The 18,577-nt window shown below is 41.6% G+C and overlaps 1 protein-coding gene across 8 annotated transcripts in view; it reads right to left on the bottom strand.

Annotated features, from left to right (window-relative positions):
* Positions 1-478: 478 nt before the first annotated feature.
* Positions 479-18,577, bottom strand: part of NCOA7 (nuclear receptor coactivator 7) — a 227,631-nt gene continuing 209,532 nt past the window's right edge. For 6 of the 8 annotated variants that reach the window (XM_075597247.1, XM_075597251.1, XM_075597246.1 and 3 more), the window contains 5 exons: positions 8,652-8,786; positions 7,554-7,706; positions 6,184-6,279; positions 3,867-3,940; positions 479-1,857 (listed from right to left, as the gene is read on the bottom strand). In XM_075597247.1, the coding sequence (XP_075453362.1) occupies positions 1,722-1,857; positions 3,867-3,940; positions 6,184-6,279; positions 7,554-7,706; positions 8,652-8,786 (594 nt within the window). In that variant the 3' untranslated portion in view covers positions 479-1,721. Of the gene's footprint in view, positions 1,858-3,866; positions 3,941-6,183; positions 6,280-7,553; positions 7,707-8,651; positions 8,787-9,140; positions 9,242-10,050; positions 10,697-18,577 lie in introns of those variants that run through there. The other 2 variants (XM_075597256.1, XM_075597252.1) reach the window with 2 other exon arrangements.

The following is an 18,577-nucleotide window of genomic DNA, read 5'->3' as shown; positions in this document are numbered from 1 at the left end:
GTTGGATAAACCATTTTGGCGTTGTAAAAATGAATATAGGTATGCATTGCATAGCGTTGGATAAGCCATTCGTTGTAAAGCGAAGCGTTGTAAAACGAGGACTGCCTGTACTATGAATAAGGAAAAAAACATTTACAATATCCCCTCTAACACCGATTTACAAGAAACAAAAGTAGAAATGAAAGGCAGGTATATACTAAAACAAAAAAATATTTTTATAAAAATAAAAGTCAGGCAGCCTGTAGAAACGACCTGCGCTTCTAGATACAATACACTGCTGTGGGAATAGGTCCATAACCCAGTTTACTCTAGGTCAGGGGTGCGCAAAAGTTCTCTCCCTGCGCGCTTCGGGGGAGAGCGCAGGGCCTCTGCAACCGCTACCCCCCCTGGATAATCTCACGCCCCTAGGTCTTTGTTACGCAATAGGATTTCTTCTGTCAGCATTCCCCTGGCTAAATTGAAATCCAAAAACAACCAATTACATTTTTTGTTTTTAATCATAACATTGCAATCAAATATTTATAATCCTAAAATCAGCAGATCATCCTGCATTTTTATTTTTTCACTTTCATAAATTCCCATTTTTATGCTGGAGGAAATGTAACATGTATGTAAAAAAAATGGCGATTGTCTCACTCTATGTTTCTCGATGAAAAACAAAAACAAAAAAAACACAATTATCTTCTGAACCGGGAGGCAGCCTGTACTAAAACTGACAGTTCTGAACTGGGGGTATTCCTGATTCGAGAAAGAAAACAAAATGTAATTATTGAGGGGGATTTCTACTTTGATCTCTTTCCCTCTCAAAAGGTTAAGAAACATTTCATGTTATGTTCTTTTATTTAGGTACATGAGAACGAACTTGAAATGTTTTGACATCTTCAATCCCAAAACTGTATGACTTGGCCCTGCGCTAGCCTCACATCAGCAAATCCTTTCCAAAAATCAGGTTTTAATGTAGGACCATGGGAAAATAATGCCATATATGTAGGTTTCGGGGGTGAAGGCAGCTACACCTGAATACAGACATTTAAATTCTACAAAAAGTGCTATAAAGAGAAGTATCTAATATATGTCAGGTCAGATACACTTTTCAATAAATTAAAAACAGAAAGAAAAATAACAGCATTGCTCGCTTTAAGTGTTGAATATCATTTTTTCCTGTTGCTGAAACAACAAACTTCACACATTATTCAGAGGCCTATGCAATCCCACTTGCTGGAAAAAAAAACTAAATCTCACTAATTCCCAGCATCAATTGCCTTATGTAAGTTTTCATTGCCTAGAAGTGTGGTCAACGTGTAATTTTTTCTTTTTGGTTCAGTGCCCCCAAATCTCACACATTTGGGTACCGGAAAACGTAACATTGTGTCCCACGCCTTGATAACACAAGCCAGTCATTTTACTACATGTCCACTACCAGTCCTGCACAAGCTGCCTTGTGCATCCAGGTTTCCTTCTTACAACGTCTGCACTATAGGAAAATCTGGACTCTTCTGAGCAGACGTAGGTGGCATATTTGCACAAGGTTCTATGATGGACGACAAGGCAGAGATCCTTAAACAAACATGGTTTGGTCCTCAGCTTGTGCCGACGTGAGAATTTGCAGACTCGTTTCTTCCTTGTCAGGAGGAGTTTAGGGAGATTTCTTCTTCCTGATCCAATGATTCCCTTTCATATTTTCAAGGCGGTTGACACCGACCTGTGGTTTTCAATGGGATTTATTCAAATGCCCACACTTCCACATCCTGCACAATGAAATCCTCCTTCTTGGACAAGCTGTCATTGTTGAAGGTACGGCAAGAGTTGCTGCGTCCGTGATACAAGTCAGAATCAAGCCACAAGCCAAATCGACCCCTGAAAGGCAATAAATATAAAAACGTAGTGATGCTTTGGAAAATACTTCAATGCAATGCAACTCTTACACAGAGTACAATATACACTGTAATACGATTGTAGCCCCCTTCTGGGAATACAATGCAGTTAAGGAGTTAATAGCCTTAATGAGTTGGATCACTCAGGTTACTCCCCTATCATGTGATGTAAGATGAATATGCAGAAGGAATTGTCACTCTCCAGTATGTCTTGTGACCAGTGATGTCACCATAAGGAGTATATACAGCTCTACCCAATGTTCTAGAAACAGGTTCTTTAGAGTGGGGCCCTCACTGTGAGTCCTGTAAATTTATTTATTTATAAAATGTTTTACCAGGATTAATACATTGAGAGTTACCTCTCGTTTTCATGTATGTCCTGGGCATAGTTAAGATGACAAATAATACATGGTTACAAATACACAGTTACACAAGTGAAAAGGGTATACATTATATGCAAGATATTGCATGCACAGTTAGAGATAATATATATTATAGGCGGATGTAACAGTTACAGACTAGATTCAAATGTGACAAGTGTAAAACAAAAAATGTGAGGCTCTTCTAAATAGAGAAAAAACTGTGAACAACACTGTGAACAATTATACAAAAGTGCTCATATGTGATAAAAAATAATAAATAAAATGGTGAACTTCGCTGCTCAACCCTCTGTGGAGGAGATCCTGTCCTGTCATAGAATGGTGGAGAGAAGCTTGTGGGGAGCGCAGATAACACCACATACAGGGAGAAAAATATAAATATATAGTGTAGTGTGTTTAAACAATTTAAGCACTGGAAAAGCAATTCACAAGTGAGGACTCACACTTTCCCAGTGAGGTATACAACAATGTAGACCCAGTCAGTAGATGGTATCAGGAATCAGCAACACATTCCCTCGGTGTGAAAAGATAACACACTTAGTGCAACAATGCATGTACCAGTTAAGTGTTTATCAAAGCAACAATCATTGCACTTACATTAGGCACAATGTGCATATACACATAACAAAATCGATGCGCAGCTCTTTCGTGTCACCAGCCCTGCCCTTTGTGCCTAAAGTGCAATGATTGTTGCTTTGATAAACACTTAACTGGTACATGCATTGTTGCACTAAGTGTGTAATCTCATGTCTGCTGGATGGTTGTGACAACTCTAATTCAGAGTGCTTTTCCTGGTAATGTACAGGTTAATAAAGGCTTCAATCAGACTTAGAACTTTGCAACTAATATTGACAGATTTACTATAAATCATTCTTCCTGTTATTACACAGGTTATTAAGAATTTATATTAGCGTTAGGGACCCCTGAATTGTGGTCTGCCGTGAAGTTGGCTCAGGGGCTTACAACAATTTTGGCCAAAAATGTCAAACTAAAAGACCATTTTACTTAATAGATATTTATACATATATATTTAGGCACTGTACCGTGTATGAGTTTCACTAGATGTGCTAAAACTGAGCTTTGTCTGTGTTTTATGTTCTGTCTCTGGTTTTGAAGATTAATGTAGCATAGAACAGTGGTGGGATTCCGCCGGCTCGCGCAAACCTGTTACTAAAATTTCACAAGTTCGTGCTCAATTCTCCTACCTTCATTCACGCGGCGCGGCACCTGACAGCATCTCCTTGCATCTATTTCCCCGCAAATCCTCTCAATATGGGCGCAGAGTCAAATGACGCCACGTTGCCATGCCAACGGGGATGCCACTATGACAACGAGACGCCGCGTTGTCATGGCAATACAGCACCATGTGATGTTGCACGGCCATTTTGAGAAGGGAAATAGATGCCGGGAGATGCTGTTAGACGCCGCCCAGGTAAGAACCGGTTGTTAACATTTTTTAATCCCACCACTGGCATAGACTACTGTACATCTCACAGTACTTATCCAGCGAGTTGTAGGATTCCCACACACACTCTAGCCCTGCACTATTTCTACAGACCACAGACAGACTACATTTGAGTGCCCCCAACCCACGCCTCTGTGAAAGACTCACCCTCCGCCTCCTAGTTCCAAAAAGCTTATATCTCCATTGATGAAGTAAGAATTCTCGCCACTCCACTTGAAGACCTGCATTACAAAGATATTAAACATGTGCTATTATTACGCCAAGATCTTTGTGTTCTAGATCACATTACTATATTTGTAAGCCTGATACACAAAGAATGTAATTCCAATCAGACGTTACAAAGTGATATAGATTTACAGTTTATAGATACTAAATATGAAAAGCCAGAGTTCCATAGACAATGTGGAAAAATATAGATTGCTTTAGTTAGTGGATATTTAAGGGATAATTAAGGTTGTAAAAATATTGCAACAATACGAAAGCTGCACTCACTGGAATGTTAGTGAGCCAAGAAGACCAATAACTTTGTATTCACAGCTGCAATGAATCTGAACCACCCCAGTGTACACATGTGTTGCCCCAAAGGCAGACAGCCTTTGGCAGAGGGCAGCTAAAGTGTGTGAGCCATTTGCTGATGTTAAAGCTGCTCTATTTCAATCTGAATCTCACCAGCCCTTATATCCCTTGTACCCAATTTTCCAACTCTATCCATTAAATGACTGTGAATTGACTTTATAACCCCGTTCTTTTAATAGAACCATGTATTTTTATAACTGAACCCAGGACATACTTGAAAACGAACGGTAACTCTCAATGTATTACTTCCTGGTAAAACATTTTTTATAAATAAATACATCTGCCGTAAATTTGGCTTAAATATACATTTGAAAAACTATGTACCTAATAAGTGGCACTCCCTTGAGAAAGGTCCTGTTTAAGGACCGAAACGTCGGTTGTATGTGCCTATCTTATAATACATTTTTTTTAATTTATACTGAGTGCTGTCTCTTTTCTTGCTGCGTGGTCTTGGACTCCCGGTCTGCCTGGTAAGGACATGCGGAGGAGCTTCTCCCTGCTCTGGTCAACTGCTTAATGCTGGCACACTGATGAATACTGTCCGAGTCCTCTCTTTACACTGGGAACTAGTGAATTTATCAGAGCACTGGTCATAAAGCAGCGGAGGAAGTGGGGAGAAAAGATCCATGCCAGCAAAATTTGTGCACTGGGGAGAGGGGGCTGCTAGGACAGCCAGAGGAAGGGGGCTGCAGATGAGGACCTCAGGCCGCCGGTTGCCCACCAATGTTCTAGACCCCATACTTTATGTTCAATGCTACTTAACGCTGCAGTTCAAGCTGCCGTTTTTATTTTTTTCCCATTCAATATGTGCAGCAATACAAATCTGCACACTGACAAGTGATTAGCTAAATTGCAGATCGATCTGTTCTCTTGTAATCGATCGCTTTGCTTGGGTTATTTAATTTAGTTACTGCTGCAAAACAGTACCCACAGTGCAGTTCTGTGGGGCTGATCATGTGACTGGGCAGTTACTAGATACAATTGGTGCAATGCTAGAGAGAGACCAGGGCTCAAGAGCCAGAGCCCGTCTCAGAAGAGGAGAAGGGCTTATGATTTTGCAAATGGTTTCTATAGAAACAAAAATGCTTGCTCTATTAGAATACATTAAAAATGTCTTTAAAAATTTGTTAAAAAAAACAAAACTACAAGTATTTTCTCATCGTACAGAACTGATTTATTAAAACAAAAAAAAACACATGTAGGATATTGCTTTAACTGTAGCTTTTTGAAAGCCTGAAATACAACTATAGTGAACCACTTTTTGTCTATTCAGTCTGTTCAACTTGCTACTTAAGGGCTGCAATACAATACCACTAACCATTTCAGAAGTCTTAATATTTATTCAGACATGCTGAGCTTACATGCCTCGGCAAGACAATCCCCAAAGGGCGAGTCATACGGAGCTAGAATTAAATATTTATCTCGTCTCACGAGGTCAACCTCCCCAGGTTTTCTCTTTCATATATATGGAAATGATTTGATATGTATGGAAAAAAAAAAAAAAAACGTGTAGTAGGCGTATATTATTGGAGGCATGTTAAGAAAGTTTTAAACTCTCCAATTTGTATTCTATCTGAACCCCTTTGCTCTCAGCAAAGCAATTTGAAGGGCTACACATGCAGTCATACAGTATGCTGGCAGTTTCAACATCTAATACACGTGACAAGACTAAACAAAAATTAGTTTATTAAAAAAAAAAAAAATCTTAAAAAGAAAACAAAGGACATGCAAATTGAATAAAGTCCATTTATTTATTTGTAAGTGCAACCAACCAGTCCATAAACAAGGCTCCAATAAGCAGCACATTTGTTATCCTACATGATGTTCTAAATCAAGATACGACTCGCAGGGAATGTACCATCCAAAATCATTGCCAAAAAAAAATTACCTTGAAATCAGGGCTAAACGTGAACAAGAATGTCTCCCCAGTGCCGTAGTAGTGATCACTCAGCCTGAAGGGATGAGTTGCATAAGCGCCAAATACCTGTTGAAAACAGTTCACAATATCTAAGCAATTAATGCGTCCAAGTGAAAACAACCTATAAAATCTGCCATAACAAATCTTTATACTATATTAGTGAAAGCACTGTATGCCTGTCTGGATGTCCGGTGTCCCTAGGGGAAATCTCATTGGTCCCTTGGGCCGCCCCCGCACACCTCTCATTGGCCTGAGGCAGAGTGACGGGACACACACACACACACACACACACACACACACACACACACACACACACACAGCGCGAGCAGCTTGCAGGGAAACCTGGGGGCGGCCACAGCTGTGCACGGGCGCTCCGTGCTTCTATGTCTGTGTCTTGCAGAGGGGGCTTCCTGTCTGCTTCCCGTTTTCAGCAGCATGGGGGGTTGGGGGATTGGAGCATGTCGCCCCCCCAGGTGAAATTGTGGACTGATTAAGTGTGTGTGTGTGTGTGTTGGTGGTTGTGGTGGTGGTGGGGGGTGGGGGGAGTGATTGAGTGTGTGTGTGTGGGGGGTGGGGGGATTGAGTGTGTGTGTGGGGGGATTGAGTGTGGGGATTGTGTGATTGTGTGTGGGGGGGGGATTGTGTGTGTGTGTGTGTGGGGGGGGATTGTGTGTGTGTGTGGGGGGGATTGAGTCCCCCCCTCCCTGCCCTTTGCCCCCCCTCCCTGCTCTTTGCCCCCCCCCTCCCTGCCCTTTGCCCCCCCCCCTTCCACTCCATGCCCCCTGCCCTTCCACGCCCGGGCAACGCCGGGTATATCAGCTAGTGTTATATATAAGAAAGCAGGACGGCAAAAGAGACTCCCACCTCTGCGAATTTTGTATTACGGTAACTTACACAGTACAAAATAAAGTACATTTACAGCAAATTTAAGACATTGGCCTCTGTGCCTGGGGCTCTATAAAGAGCCAGTGTGAAAAATATGTAACAAAATTCTTGGTCATAGACTGATGACACAGACACAGACACAGACACACACTCAGTTGTACTCATTTTTGTGCACAGGGCACATTGAACTAGCAAGCAGAAAGTGGAAGTGGTCTGCTCTTAAAACAAGCCGGGAAGGGGGGGGGGGGAGGAGTGGAGCTTTAAAGGGAAATAAATAGTGCTTGGGACTCTCTCGAATGAAAACAGCACGTCACACTGGGTTACTGAAATTGGAAAATACCGGCTTAATGCGCTAACTGAAGTGAACACCTCGTTAAGTCAATAACAGAGTTCTGTGGATCTGGGCATAAAGATCATAAGATACGATAGTGGTGAAGACGTCTGTGTTTAGCTACCTGGTTGTCCATGTCTTTGACAACTAAAAGGACAGGGCTGTCCAGAGAAGCCAGATTCCTGTACAGAGTTTTCAGGCTGGTTCCATGTTCCTGTGTACTGTACAGCAGATGCCACGGATATCCTTGCACTCTGGCGGGCAGGCAATGTGCCAGCTGAAAGAGGAAACAGGGTTTGATGAAAGAAAGATCTAGATAAGGTTTCTTGAGTTGCATGCGGTTACTTAACCAAGGTCCATTAAAATGATTCGGCTGTTAAGACACAGGAAACAGCTTTATTCTAGTCGCCTGAATAATGTATGTACAACAGGCCAATGATTTATGATTTAGGCGATTAGTAATTGACAGCAGTCAACTGAAAACCACATGCAGCTATCTCAGAAGACAAGTTATTCTTTAGATATCTCACGGACCCTTTGAACAAACGGCAATTCCAGTTGAGCTCCAGGGCGTGATACTGTAACACATCTTATCAACTTAACTGTGTGATCCGCTCCAAAAGAAAATGGCTTAAACCCTTTTGTATGTACAACAATTTATATTGTTTATGTATGTTATACGTTATACCACCTCAAAAAAAGGAATACATGACTAGGATTTAAATGTTTCAAGTATGGATGGACTGCTGCTAAACTCACTGTTCTGCAAATGTTTTCTGCAGGAGTCTATAAAAACTATCTTTTCACTCACAGGGTGTATTACAGTTGAAAAAAATATAAAGTCACAAGTTGTCCCATGATTTATAAGCATCAAAGTGATATCACTAACCCTGTCTTATTAATCATTTGCAGTGGTCTTATGTACATTTATATCAGGCCAAAACAATACAGTACAAGAGTGACTACCTACAATACACTGCTTTATTTAGAGAATGGATGTTTGCATATATCTTAGGTGGGATCTACTGCAAGGCACACTGACAAGTAGCTCCATTTGTGCAGTGCAAATGACATAGATAAAGCATGCACTTTGCGGGTTATTGATCATTCTCTCGGCTGCAAAACTGTCGAAAAACTGCCTGGGGACTGATACAGAACCCCCAGTGTCTCCTTTTCCCTTTGAGAGATGGTTACTTCAGCAGTGAAGGGCTAAAGCTTTTACCTTCTCAACATGTGTATCGTCCAGCAGTGAACTCTTATCTTTTAAATCAGGCAGGTAGTCCTCTGCTGCTTCCTCTTCATAATCATTGTAACTGCAGGTACTCTTCCGACGCTTTGCCTCTTCTACTGTGATTATCTAAGCAAAAGACATGGCATCATCGTATCAGCGTGTACGCAGTAGAGATGTAGAAAATATTTTCAGCACTTTCACAACCATGCAAAAAAGGTTCTTCGGATTCAGGCAAAACATTTTGCAAGCTTTGTATCATTGAATTGTATACCTCCAAAACCAGTCCTCTATACCACACATGGAGAGATGCATGTAAACACACCCCGTGATATTTTAATTAGTGTATATATATATATATATACATACACATATACATATACACACACACACACACACTATCAAGTGTATTCCTATGTATCTCTACACAAATTGTATAGAGAAGTGTTTTGTGAGGTATACATGTACTAAATAGGACTTTACCTCACTCACTCTTCCGATATGTCATTTCAGGGTCTTACACAACATCTAAGACTAGCTTTGATTTTTTTTTGTCCTGTAAAGCTTGGTGAAATATCTCGATACTAAAAATAAAAAAAAGAAGGTTTTCACCAATACATGGGACAGTTTAGAACATTTCTAGTACTCGGTTTACCCTTACAAGATTTATATATTGTCTAGAGAGATGGACAATGTTTTATGTTGGAAAGTTCTTTTTCCTATATCAATGCAGAATAAAGTGTAACCCTTTATAGGTTGTGGCAAGTTTTAGTGGATCAACATAGAAACTTTAACACACGTTTAGTTATATAGCATTAGTGTACACAACACTGTACATAGATTTTTTCAGGCACAGGTCTCTGTCCCGTAGGACAGATGTTTGTTGGCTTAATTACAGGGAGATAGAGGGACATTCACAAAGGTTATAAGAAGATTGCAGGGAGGATTTCAACCATGTTCACCTGACAAAATGCAGCGATGCAACCGTGTATGATAAGAACATAAGGAAAAAAGACGACTGCTTTAAGCCTGTCAAAAAAAACAAACCATGAATGAAATGAAAAATGATAGTAAAAAAATAAAATAAAAATATACCCCTACCAAAATTGGAAATTCACCATAGAAGATGCATCAACAAAAAATGCATTTAAAGAAAGTACAGCCAGCTGCTATTTAAGTTGTGCCTTTCTCCTCCCCAAAAAAAAAGGCAGAATTATATAGAGAAATGTCCCTTTCGTTTCTGTCGGAGAAAGAGTCATCAGTGTTACGGGTGTAACACAATGCAATGCGTCACAAGCCACACAAGCACTGCAAGGGTAATCTAAAATGTACTCCGTCCCAATTTAGGTTTCAAGATTGTGCTCTGGCGGCATCCAAAAAATAAGAGAGTTACCTGCACGTGTGGTCCCTGGTCCCCTCTTGCGATGTACAGGATTTTGAGATCTAGAGGTTTTGGACGAGTTTTCATTGTTACAGCTTAGCACATGCTCACAGTTGCTGCCAAGTGTGTCCTGTATAATAAGCACATCATCCTGCTGTGGTTTCCAGTCAATGGGAGTGCTATTGTCCAGGGACAAATCCGGGCACAAGTTTCACTTTCTCTCCACAACAGCTAAAGTAGTTTCCATTTACTGGCTGAGAGGTGGAGCTTCCTGCAAGAGTCAGCTTGCCCATGTATGTGTGTACCATTCTTTGTGGTATTACTGCTCTCACGTTTGATTCAATACAATGCCCTGTAGGCTTTTTGTTTAACATCTAGCTGAAAACATAATTCCACCCACCAAGCAAGCAGTATTACCCTATTAAATATGAATTGAGATTGTAATCAAACTTTAGTGACAGACCTCTGCATTGCATTTCAAATCAATTCATTTCCGACCTCTAATACTGAAGGGCATAAATCAGAGCTTTCCAAAAATGTGTGTCGCGACACGTTAGTGTGTCGGCTGCAGTGTGTAGGTGTGTCCGCGAATGTAACAAGAAACCTCCGAGTGGTGCGGAAACTGGGGGGGCGCATGATTATTTAGGGGGGGCGCGGGCGGTTAGGGCCACTAACAGGGGGTTTGCTGGGCCGTGTGCCGTCCCCTAGACAAAACTGGTTACCACAGGGCGACAGGCGCGTGCTGGGGGAAAATAAATAAATAAAAATCCCCCCACCTGACTGGTCGGCGCGCAGCCAATCTCTATCCGAGCTGCACATTGAGGAGGCGCCTTTTCCTGCATGGAGCGAGTAAGGTTAAGTACAGCTCCATGCCCCCCTCCCTAGTCCGATTTCCCCCCCCCCTGCTCCGATTGGCCCCCCGTGTGTCCGATCCCTGTTTGTGTGTAATGGTGTGCAAGATTGTGTGTGTGAATGAATACAGACACCAATCCACAGTCCGTCACCCAGCCTCTCTCTCACCCCCTCTCTCCGTCACTCATAAATGACAACAATTTTGGAAATGTATGTTATCTTACAAATCATATATTTTTAAAAATATAAATGAAAGGTATTCATGAGATATGTTGTGTCCCCATACATTTTGTTATTACACTTTATGTACGTGTCCGTATCTCTTAGAAGGGGTTAGTTTAACCTCCGGTTTGCTAGTAAAACAGATTTACTGTGTCGCGAAACGATGCATGTCTAAAAAGTGTGTCACCAACATAAAAAGTTTGGAAAGCTCTGGCATAGATAACGAAAAGAAACATTTAGGGGCTTCTTCGTTACCCCAGAAGCAGCAGAACTGGACATTTTTGGACAAAAGTCCCCATTGAATGCAAATAGGCCGCTTCGGCAGATATAGAGTAGGGCCCTTCATTTTATAGCATGATGATGCCTCCCCATAGCACTGATACTGAATACAAGGCATTCAGGATACATCCCATCAGTCCGAAAAATGCAAAGAATGCACAAAGCAGCACACTGCCCAGGGACATAGGTGTATCAAACTAAAAATGTAGATTTATTGTCAGACAGACATAGCAAACAAGGGGGGTACCCACTCCATCATCTGAGTCTTCACTGTTTTTATATGATTGATGAATATATACAAAGATTCCAGGACTGTTGGAGCACCCATCACATTTCTATATCATACATCCTATCAGTCGTCAGGCTTTTTTTGCTGGCCAATTATGTTATTGCCACTTTTGCCAGACTTGTGAACATATTTCATATGTAGTATCCTTTTACAACTACAGTACTTAACAAAAAACTTTGCGCACAATAAATTAAATATTATTGGATCATAGGGATAATCAGAACAGTCAGTATATACATGCATCAAAAGATGGTATATACAGCATGTCATATCTTTCTATGTCCGTGAAAAAGTTATCAGGAGGTCGACATAAGGCTCTTCAAATACTGTTACCATACAATATATGTTACAAAACAAGCTCTACGCGAGGGTACACATCAGAGCCAATCATTAGTCCCCCCCAAAAATGGCAAAATCACAATGATATGCATGAATCCTGCTATCTTTGCATAGGATAAATAGAAGTCAGTGTTAGAAGCTTAATCTGTATGGCAGCAGTATTTTGTGAGACTGCCATGAGAGCCTTATGTTGATCTCTGATAACTTTTTCACGGACATACAAAAAGATATGGACGTGCTGTATATATTTTACAGGGTTGCCACCACTCTGGGTTTGACCCAGAAACTATGGGTTTTGGCCATGTATCTCCGGGCTTACCTTGTAAAACGCTGGGTGGCGGCGTTTCGACCTCCTCTCCCTGCAATTCCTGTCAATATGGCTGTGCAGCATCACATGGTGCCTCTAAGGCATCCCCTTGTCATGGCAACACAATACCATTTCACGCCGCCAGCCATATTGACAGCAATTGCAGTGGGGAGATGCCAGAGACGCTGCTGCTGCTGAGGCGAAGCGCTAAATGTAAAAATGTTCTCTGGATTAGCCTTCAGTAGAAGGTGGCAACCCTGTGTGTATACCATCTTTTGAAACATGTTTATACTGACTATTCTGATTATCACCATGATCCAATAATACTACTACATGTATTATGTGGAAAGTTTTGTTGTTCGTCCTTTTTTTATTTTAAAGTGATAATGGTCTTCTATACATATATCTACAGTAGGGCCCCGCTTTTTGGCACTCCACTCATGCGGCGGTACCGAGAAGGGGCCTGCCATGTCTGCGCATAATGGGGGATGCCAAGGTTGCGCATGCGCAGAACAAAGGTCGTACATGCGCAGAAGGGGGTTCTGCTTTCTGGCGATTTTCACTTTGCGGCAGGGCCATAGAACGGAACCTGCTGTATTAGCGGGGCCCATCTGTATATATTTCTCCAAGGATGTCTGCACAGCCTTCTGTGATAGGCCTGTCCCTCACCCAGAGACAGCGAGTGAGGATGCACATTCCTCCCCTTTGTGATATGCCGAGCTGCCTGTCACTCACCCAAATATAGCGAATAAGACCATACATCCCTCCCCCTCTGTGATAGGACGATCGGCCTGTCACTCACCCAGGGACAGCCAATGAGACTGCACACCCTGTGTAATGTGACTGCACATTGGCTGTGTAACATCTTAGGCCCGTAATATAGTGTGCGCACGCTTGCTCCGCCGTGCGCGGCACTTATAATTGGCCGTGTTAAAGCCCGACTTTATATAGTTAGGCTGTGCACATGCACGGCAGTAAGCGTTGAACCGGCAGATTGGGGGAAAGATCGAATAGAGTCTTTCGCGCTGCCGCCGCTTGACGTCACATTCTATTGCCCAATCAGAGTGAGGCTGCAATTTCATTGTGTGTGTGTGTATGTATCCCTCCATAGAAACAGAACTTACAGGGCTTCTTCCCAAGTGGATGAAGTTTATTTTGGGCTGTTTTTCCCCATCCTCAAAAAAAGCCAATCACCACTATAAAGTTTTGGGGGGGACGGGAGATGCAGCCGCACTTCTTGGGAATCCCCTTTGTATTTAGAGGAGGGGAATTTAAATAGTTCCTACAGTGCAGGCATAAAGTCTTATTTGTTTGTACGTCTGCATGTTTACTGAGTAGCACGGAGGCCTGGGACTGGTTCCAGCTTCAGGCAATGTCTTATTTAGGAATAGTAACCAGGAATTGCAGGGATAATCAGTCACTGCGCTAATATGTACTGTGAAGGCAGCATTTAGTATAAATAAGTCTTTTTGAGATGGTTACCGGTTTAGTTGCTGCTATTTCTCCCTCCATGGTCCCCGATCAGGGTGTGACATCATAGCCACGACCATCTGTCGCTCACAGCACTGAACTCTATACACACAAAACGTATGTGTTTCACGTGCACGAGCTGTGGCAGTCGCACGCGGCTACTATAAAACAAGCCTTAAGGGTCACATATGAAGAAGTGTTTGTGGAGTTCAAATTGGAGTTAAAGAAGACAAGAGCTGGACTCTGCACTTCGGCAGGGATTTCCTTCCTATTGTCTGACTTTGCTGCACTTTTATCGTCTTATTATAATTCCCTGTATTGTATGGTCTTTGTAAAGTGCCGAGTACAATGTTTGTGCTACATAAATAAAGATGGACATACATCCCCCTCTAGACTGATATAGACTGAGCAGCCTCTCACTCGCCCAGGAAACCTGGGGGAGGGGATTTTAATGGCAGTGGAAACAGCAAGGAGAGGAGACAGATGAGATGAGTAGGAGAGGAGAGTATAGTATATTATACACACAGAGGAACCGACAGTAAGGCACAAAGTGCAAAGAGGTGAGGAGAGAGTAAAGAGGAGCAGGCCATGATGTAGGAGAGAGTAAGGTGGAGGAAAAGGGGACAAGAGACAGACAAGTATTACAGGAAGTGGTGAAAGCAAGAGTAATGTCTATTTAATAACCTTTCAGATCGGCGTATGTTACGCCGGGTAGAGTGTGTGTGTGTGTGTGTGTGTGTGTGTGTGCGCGCGCAATATACCCTACACCTTTATTATAATTGTTGGTTATTGCCATCTGACTCACTTGGACAGCTTATTATGTATCTGGCTTGGTCAAGAAATCTGCTGGTCCTCTCTTGATATTATGAAACTATCGTAAAAGCTCGTCAAAATTACAGGTTGGCGTTTGTTTTTTTGATAAAAAGAAGTATTACCTCTCTGTGACTCTCCCTCTCTCCACAATGCTTTCTGCTTTTCTCCTCCAGCATACTTGCTTTCTCCTCACATGACAACCGACTCTCTTCGTCTGATTTTGGTCTACGCATTGCAGCTACCCGACTCTCCCTATCAGCCACCAGGCTATGAGCACCCACTTCCTTTTAGATATATATTAGATATTCAACATAATTGATAAAATGTCTTATGACAGTTTGCACTTACTGCAATATTCTTGAATGAAATCACGCTTAATAAAAAAGGGACATAACAGATTGATTCCCCTGTAATCCCTGGTAATTGTTGCAAGGGGAAAGTGAATACTTTTTGTACATGGAATGGAATACAGATCCCAGAAGTCTATAGGCATTCACTTGGAATCCCTGTATCTATCAGAGAACACGTTAATGTGGGATAGGGAGTCTCTGGCCCACACACACACAGAGCAGAATTATTTTCCCGGATTTAGGTCAAAAATTAAATAAACCCTTGAATGCTGCAACTATGTCATGAGTTCTGGCACTCTGGCTGCCCCATGACATAGAACAAGCATTTTCTGGTGGCCGTAGCTACTAAGGGTTGGTTGTGTCCTGGGCTCCTATGGCGCTCAGGACGCGATCTGAAATGACGACGGACGGAAGGTGAGAGCAGTGGTGTGGAACCATTCCATTGTTAGCTCCCGGTGACCCCCTGGTTACCGAGATACTTATCGTTTAAGATACAGGTGTTCCCTACATGGAGAATTTACCATGGCCAATATCATCATCCAAACGGAAACCAATAATTTGGCAGCCATATTCCTTTCCCGGGAGGGAACTTTTAACCCGGTACCATTGCCAGTAAGCGTTTGTGTGAATATTAGCGATTGTCACGAACATTCATACTCTCTTACGGTGTGTGAGTGAGAGTGAAGCAGTGAGGGGGGAAAAAAAGGTAGTTTTTCGTTTTAATTTAGGTAATTTGTTGTTGTTAATAGTAGTTTTTGGATTTTATTTTTTACTTATTTTAAGTGATCTATTTTTACCCTTCCAAAAGTGTTATTTTTTTTAATGTGCTGTTCAGGAGATATAAGCAGTTCAAATATCAAGTGAGGTTAAAATGAAACTCCTCCAGAGCCCATTGCAGTCCAAAGGTTACCATAGTAGCCACAGAAGCTAGAGATTTTCTTAATTGATTATATTTTGTTAAGAGCATGATCTGTTCAGTGGTCAAGATACGAGTTAAACTCATATAGGCTTCTGAGGATATTGCTGCTGTAACGTTATATAATTATGTTGGTTAAGATTGTTCTAGTTGTCATTTAATTCTAGTTTACTTTACTTTTCATGTTTGCAGTTTTTTTGCATATTAGTGTACTGTAATTGTTTATTTTATTTACATTTACAGGTTATTTTTTAATAAGGACAAAGAATTGAGTGCAAAAATACTGTATAATATATGTAGCCATGGCTGGGCCAGCTACCCTTCTGCCTTCCCAGTCATGCAAGTTCTAGTAAGCAGAGTAGCAGAGCACAGCATGCAATGATCAGGATCACAGCGGTGCATTAAAAACTTCTTTATTTGGACACCATGGTGCAGACAGGAATGGAGGGTAGCTCTTATGCGTTTCACGCCTGTGTGGCGCTTCGTCAGAGAGTAAAAACGCCACTCCATTGTCATTCGTCATCAGCAAATTTACTGGGCAAAAATACAAACTCAAACACTTTGACATGTTCAACAAACTACGTGGTATATAAGCTTAATTGTGCTTGTGGCAGTACCTATATAGGTAGGACCATCCGACCTCTGAAAGTGAGAATCTCAGAGCATTTACGTTCTATCAAGAAGAATGATCCTGACCTACTAGTGTCAAAACATTTTCACAACTGTCCGAAGGGCTCAAGTGACACATTCCCAGACATATAAGAGGAGGAAACAGAGAAAGCATGTTGAATCAGAGAGAAATGTTCTGGATTTATACCCTCGGGTCATTGGCACCCGGGGGTATAAATACAGATTGGGAGCTAAAACACTTTCTGTGAAAATGTACTCTTTATAGAATTTTTGTCAATCTGGCTTTGTCACATGTTTATGTTCTCTTATGCATTAAGGATAATATTCTTGCATTTATTATATCCATTATAGCTACTATTGATGTTATATTTATGTCATAGATGGCTACGCATATTGGGGTACACCATATGCTTCTAATATATTATTATGTTATCCAAGATAATGAATGTAAACATTGTCACATATACATGCTCTCCCATACAGTAGGAATTGTATTCTTATATATTTATCACAGCTTCGGCTCATACTGGGTCTAATCTATTAAACAATACATGTCTTTTATACAGTTGCAATTGATACCATGTTCATGAAAAAGTTGGCTACGTTTATTATATAATAGACTTTTCTTGTGTTATTATGTCATGTAAGAATAACAAATTCTCATATAGATTGTAGGGCTTTGAGGTTTCTTTATCTTAGTAGCAATCTCTTTATATACCTACATTATCTGCTGATCATTTGTATCAAATGTCCTTACAGACTGACATTATATTATACACTATGGACCATATTGATTTTTTGTTTTCAGGGTCCCTCAGATAATCTGTTTTTTGTAATGTTTTATATGTTGTTTTTAACCACCACTGTTTTTTATATATCACTGTATTGTGGGGTTGTTATACTGGGTCCTCCTTGCGATTAAAACTTTTACCATTAGCCTATATTCATGACGCAGCTGTATCCATGACAACTAGATGTGCTTGTAAACAATCGCACACTACATGGAGTCTGTTACGTCACTTCCGGTTCTCCATATCCGGTTTCGTCACTTCAGGCTATGGGAGCCGCGGCTGTTGACAATTTTGAATGCAAACAAATGGGTTATATCAAGGGGGACCCAGCATATCGTTTTTACTCTCTGACGAAGCACCACACAGGCGTGAAACGCGTAAGAGCTACCCTCCATTCCTGCATGCACCATGGTGTCCAAATAAAGAAGTTTTTTACTGCACCGCTGTGATCCTGATCTTTACATGGCTGTAACTCTGTTACACTGCTTCGTGCGGAATCTCTACTGATCTACTGCCATTACGGATGCACGCCCCAAAGACAAGAAGAACACAGTCTTTGTTCAAGTGAGTTCTACCATTTACTCTATTGGGAGGTATCAATAAGGTGGTTGCAAGCGTGTGTGACATTGTCCTCATTAGGTGTGGTGTAGTGGAGCCAATCATTCTCCAGTTACAGCACTCCTAGGACCTCTAGAGATATGTCAAATACATTACGCTCACCTATATACCACACACTCACTTAATTGTGATTTGCCTGTTTTATCTTCATTCTTCAATCAAGAAATACCTTATGGATGTTATATAAACTGTTTTTCTATGGTCATTTGAGCACTATTGCTGAACTTTGTTCTTCTACTCTAAGTTCTAGTGAGATCCAGACAGTGACAGGCTATCCAGTGGGGTTTTCCCTCCTCCTACAACCTCTATGAGTGACAGAAGTAGAGGTGACCTGGGAGTCTGCATGTGTCCAATAAGGATGCAGATCCTGTGCCCTCCTCCCCTTTTGCACCAAAGAGGTGTCCTAAATTATAGCGATGAACCCAGCCCTCACAGGGTGGGGTTCAGGCAGTTCCATCTTCCCCTTCAAAGGATGAATATGTAAGCCAAGTCTCCCCGCGGCTGGGAGGGAAGACATGTGCTCAATCCCTCATGGACTTGGTGCAATCAGTACTCTAGTGAGGCCTCATTACCAGCAGGCCTATACCATCCAAGAGCCTGGAAGCTATCCTTCCAACTGATTGCAATCGCTGTAAGAACATCATCAGTGGCTGCAGAATAAAG

The sequence above is a fragment of the Ascaphus truei genome, chromosome 4, assembly GCF_040206685.1.
Source record: "Ascaphus truei isolate aAscTru1 chromosome 4, aAscTru1.hap1, whole genome shotgun sequence".
Classification (NCBI taxonomy): domain Eukaryota; kingdom Metazoa; phylum Chordata; class Amphibia; order Anura; family Ascaphidae; genus Ascaphus; species Ascaphus truei.
The sequence above is the reverse complement of the archived record's forward strand: the minus strand, read 5'-3'. Positions and strand labels throughout refer to the sequence as shown.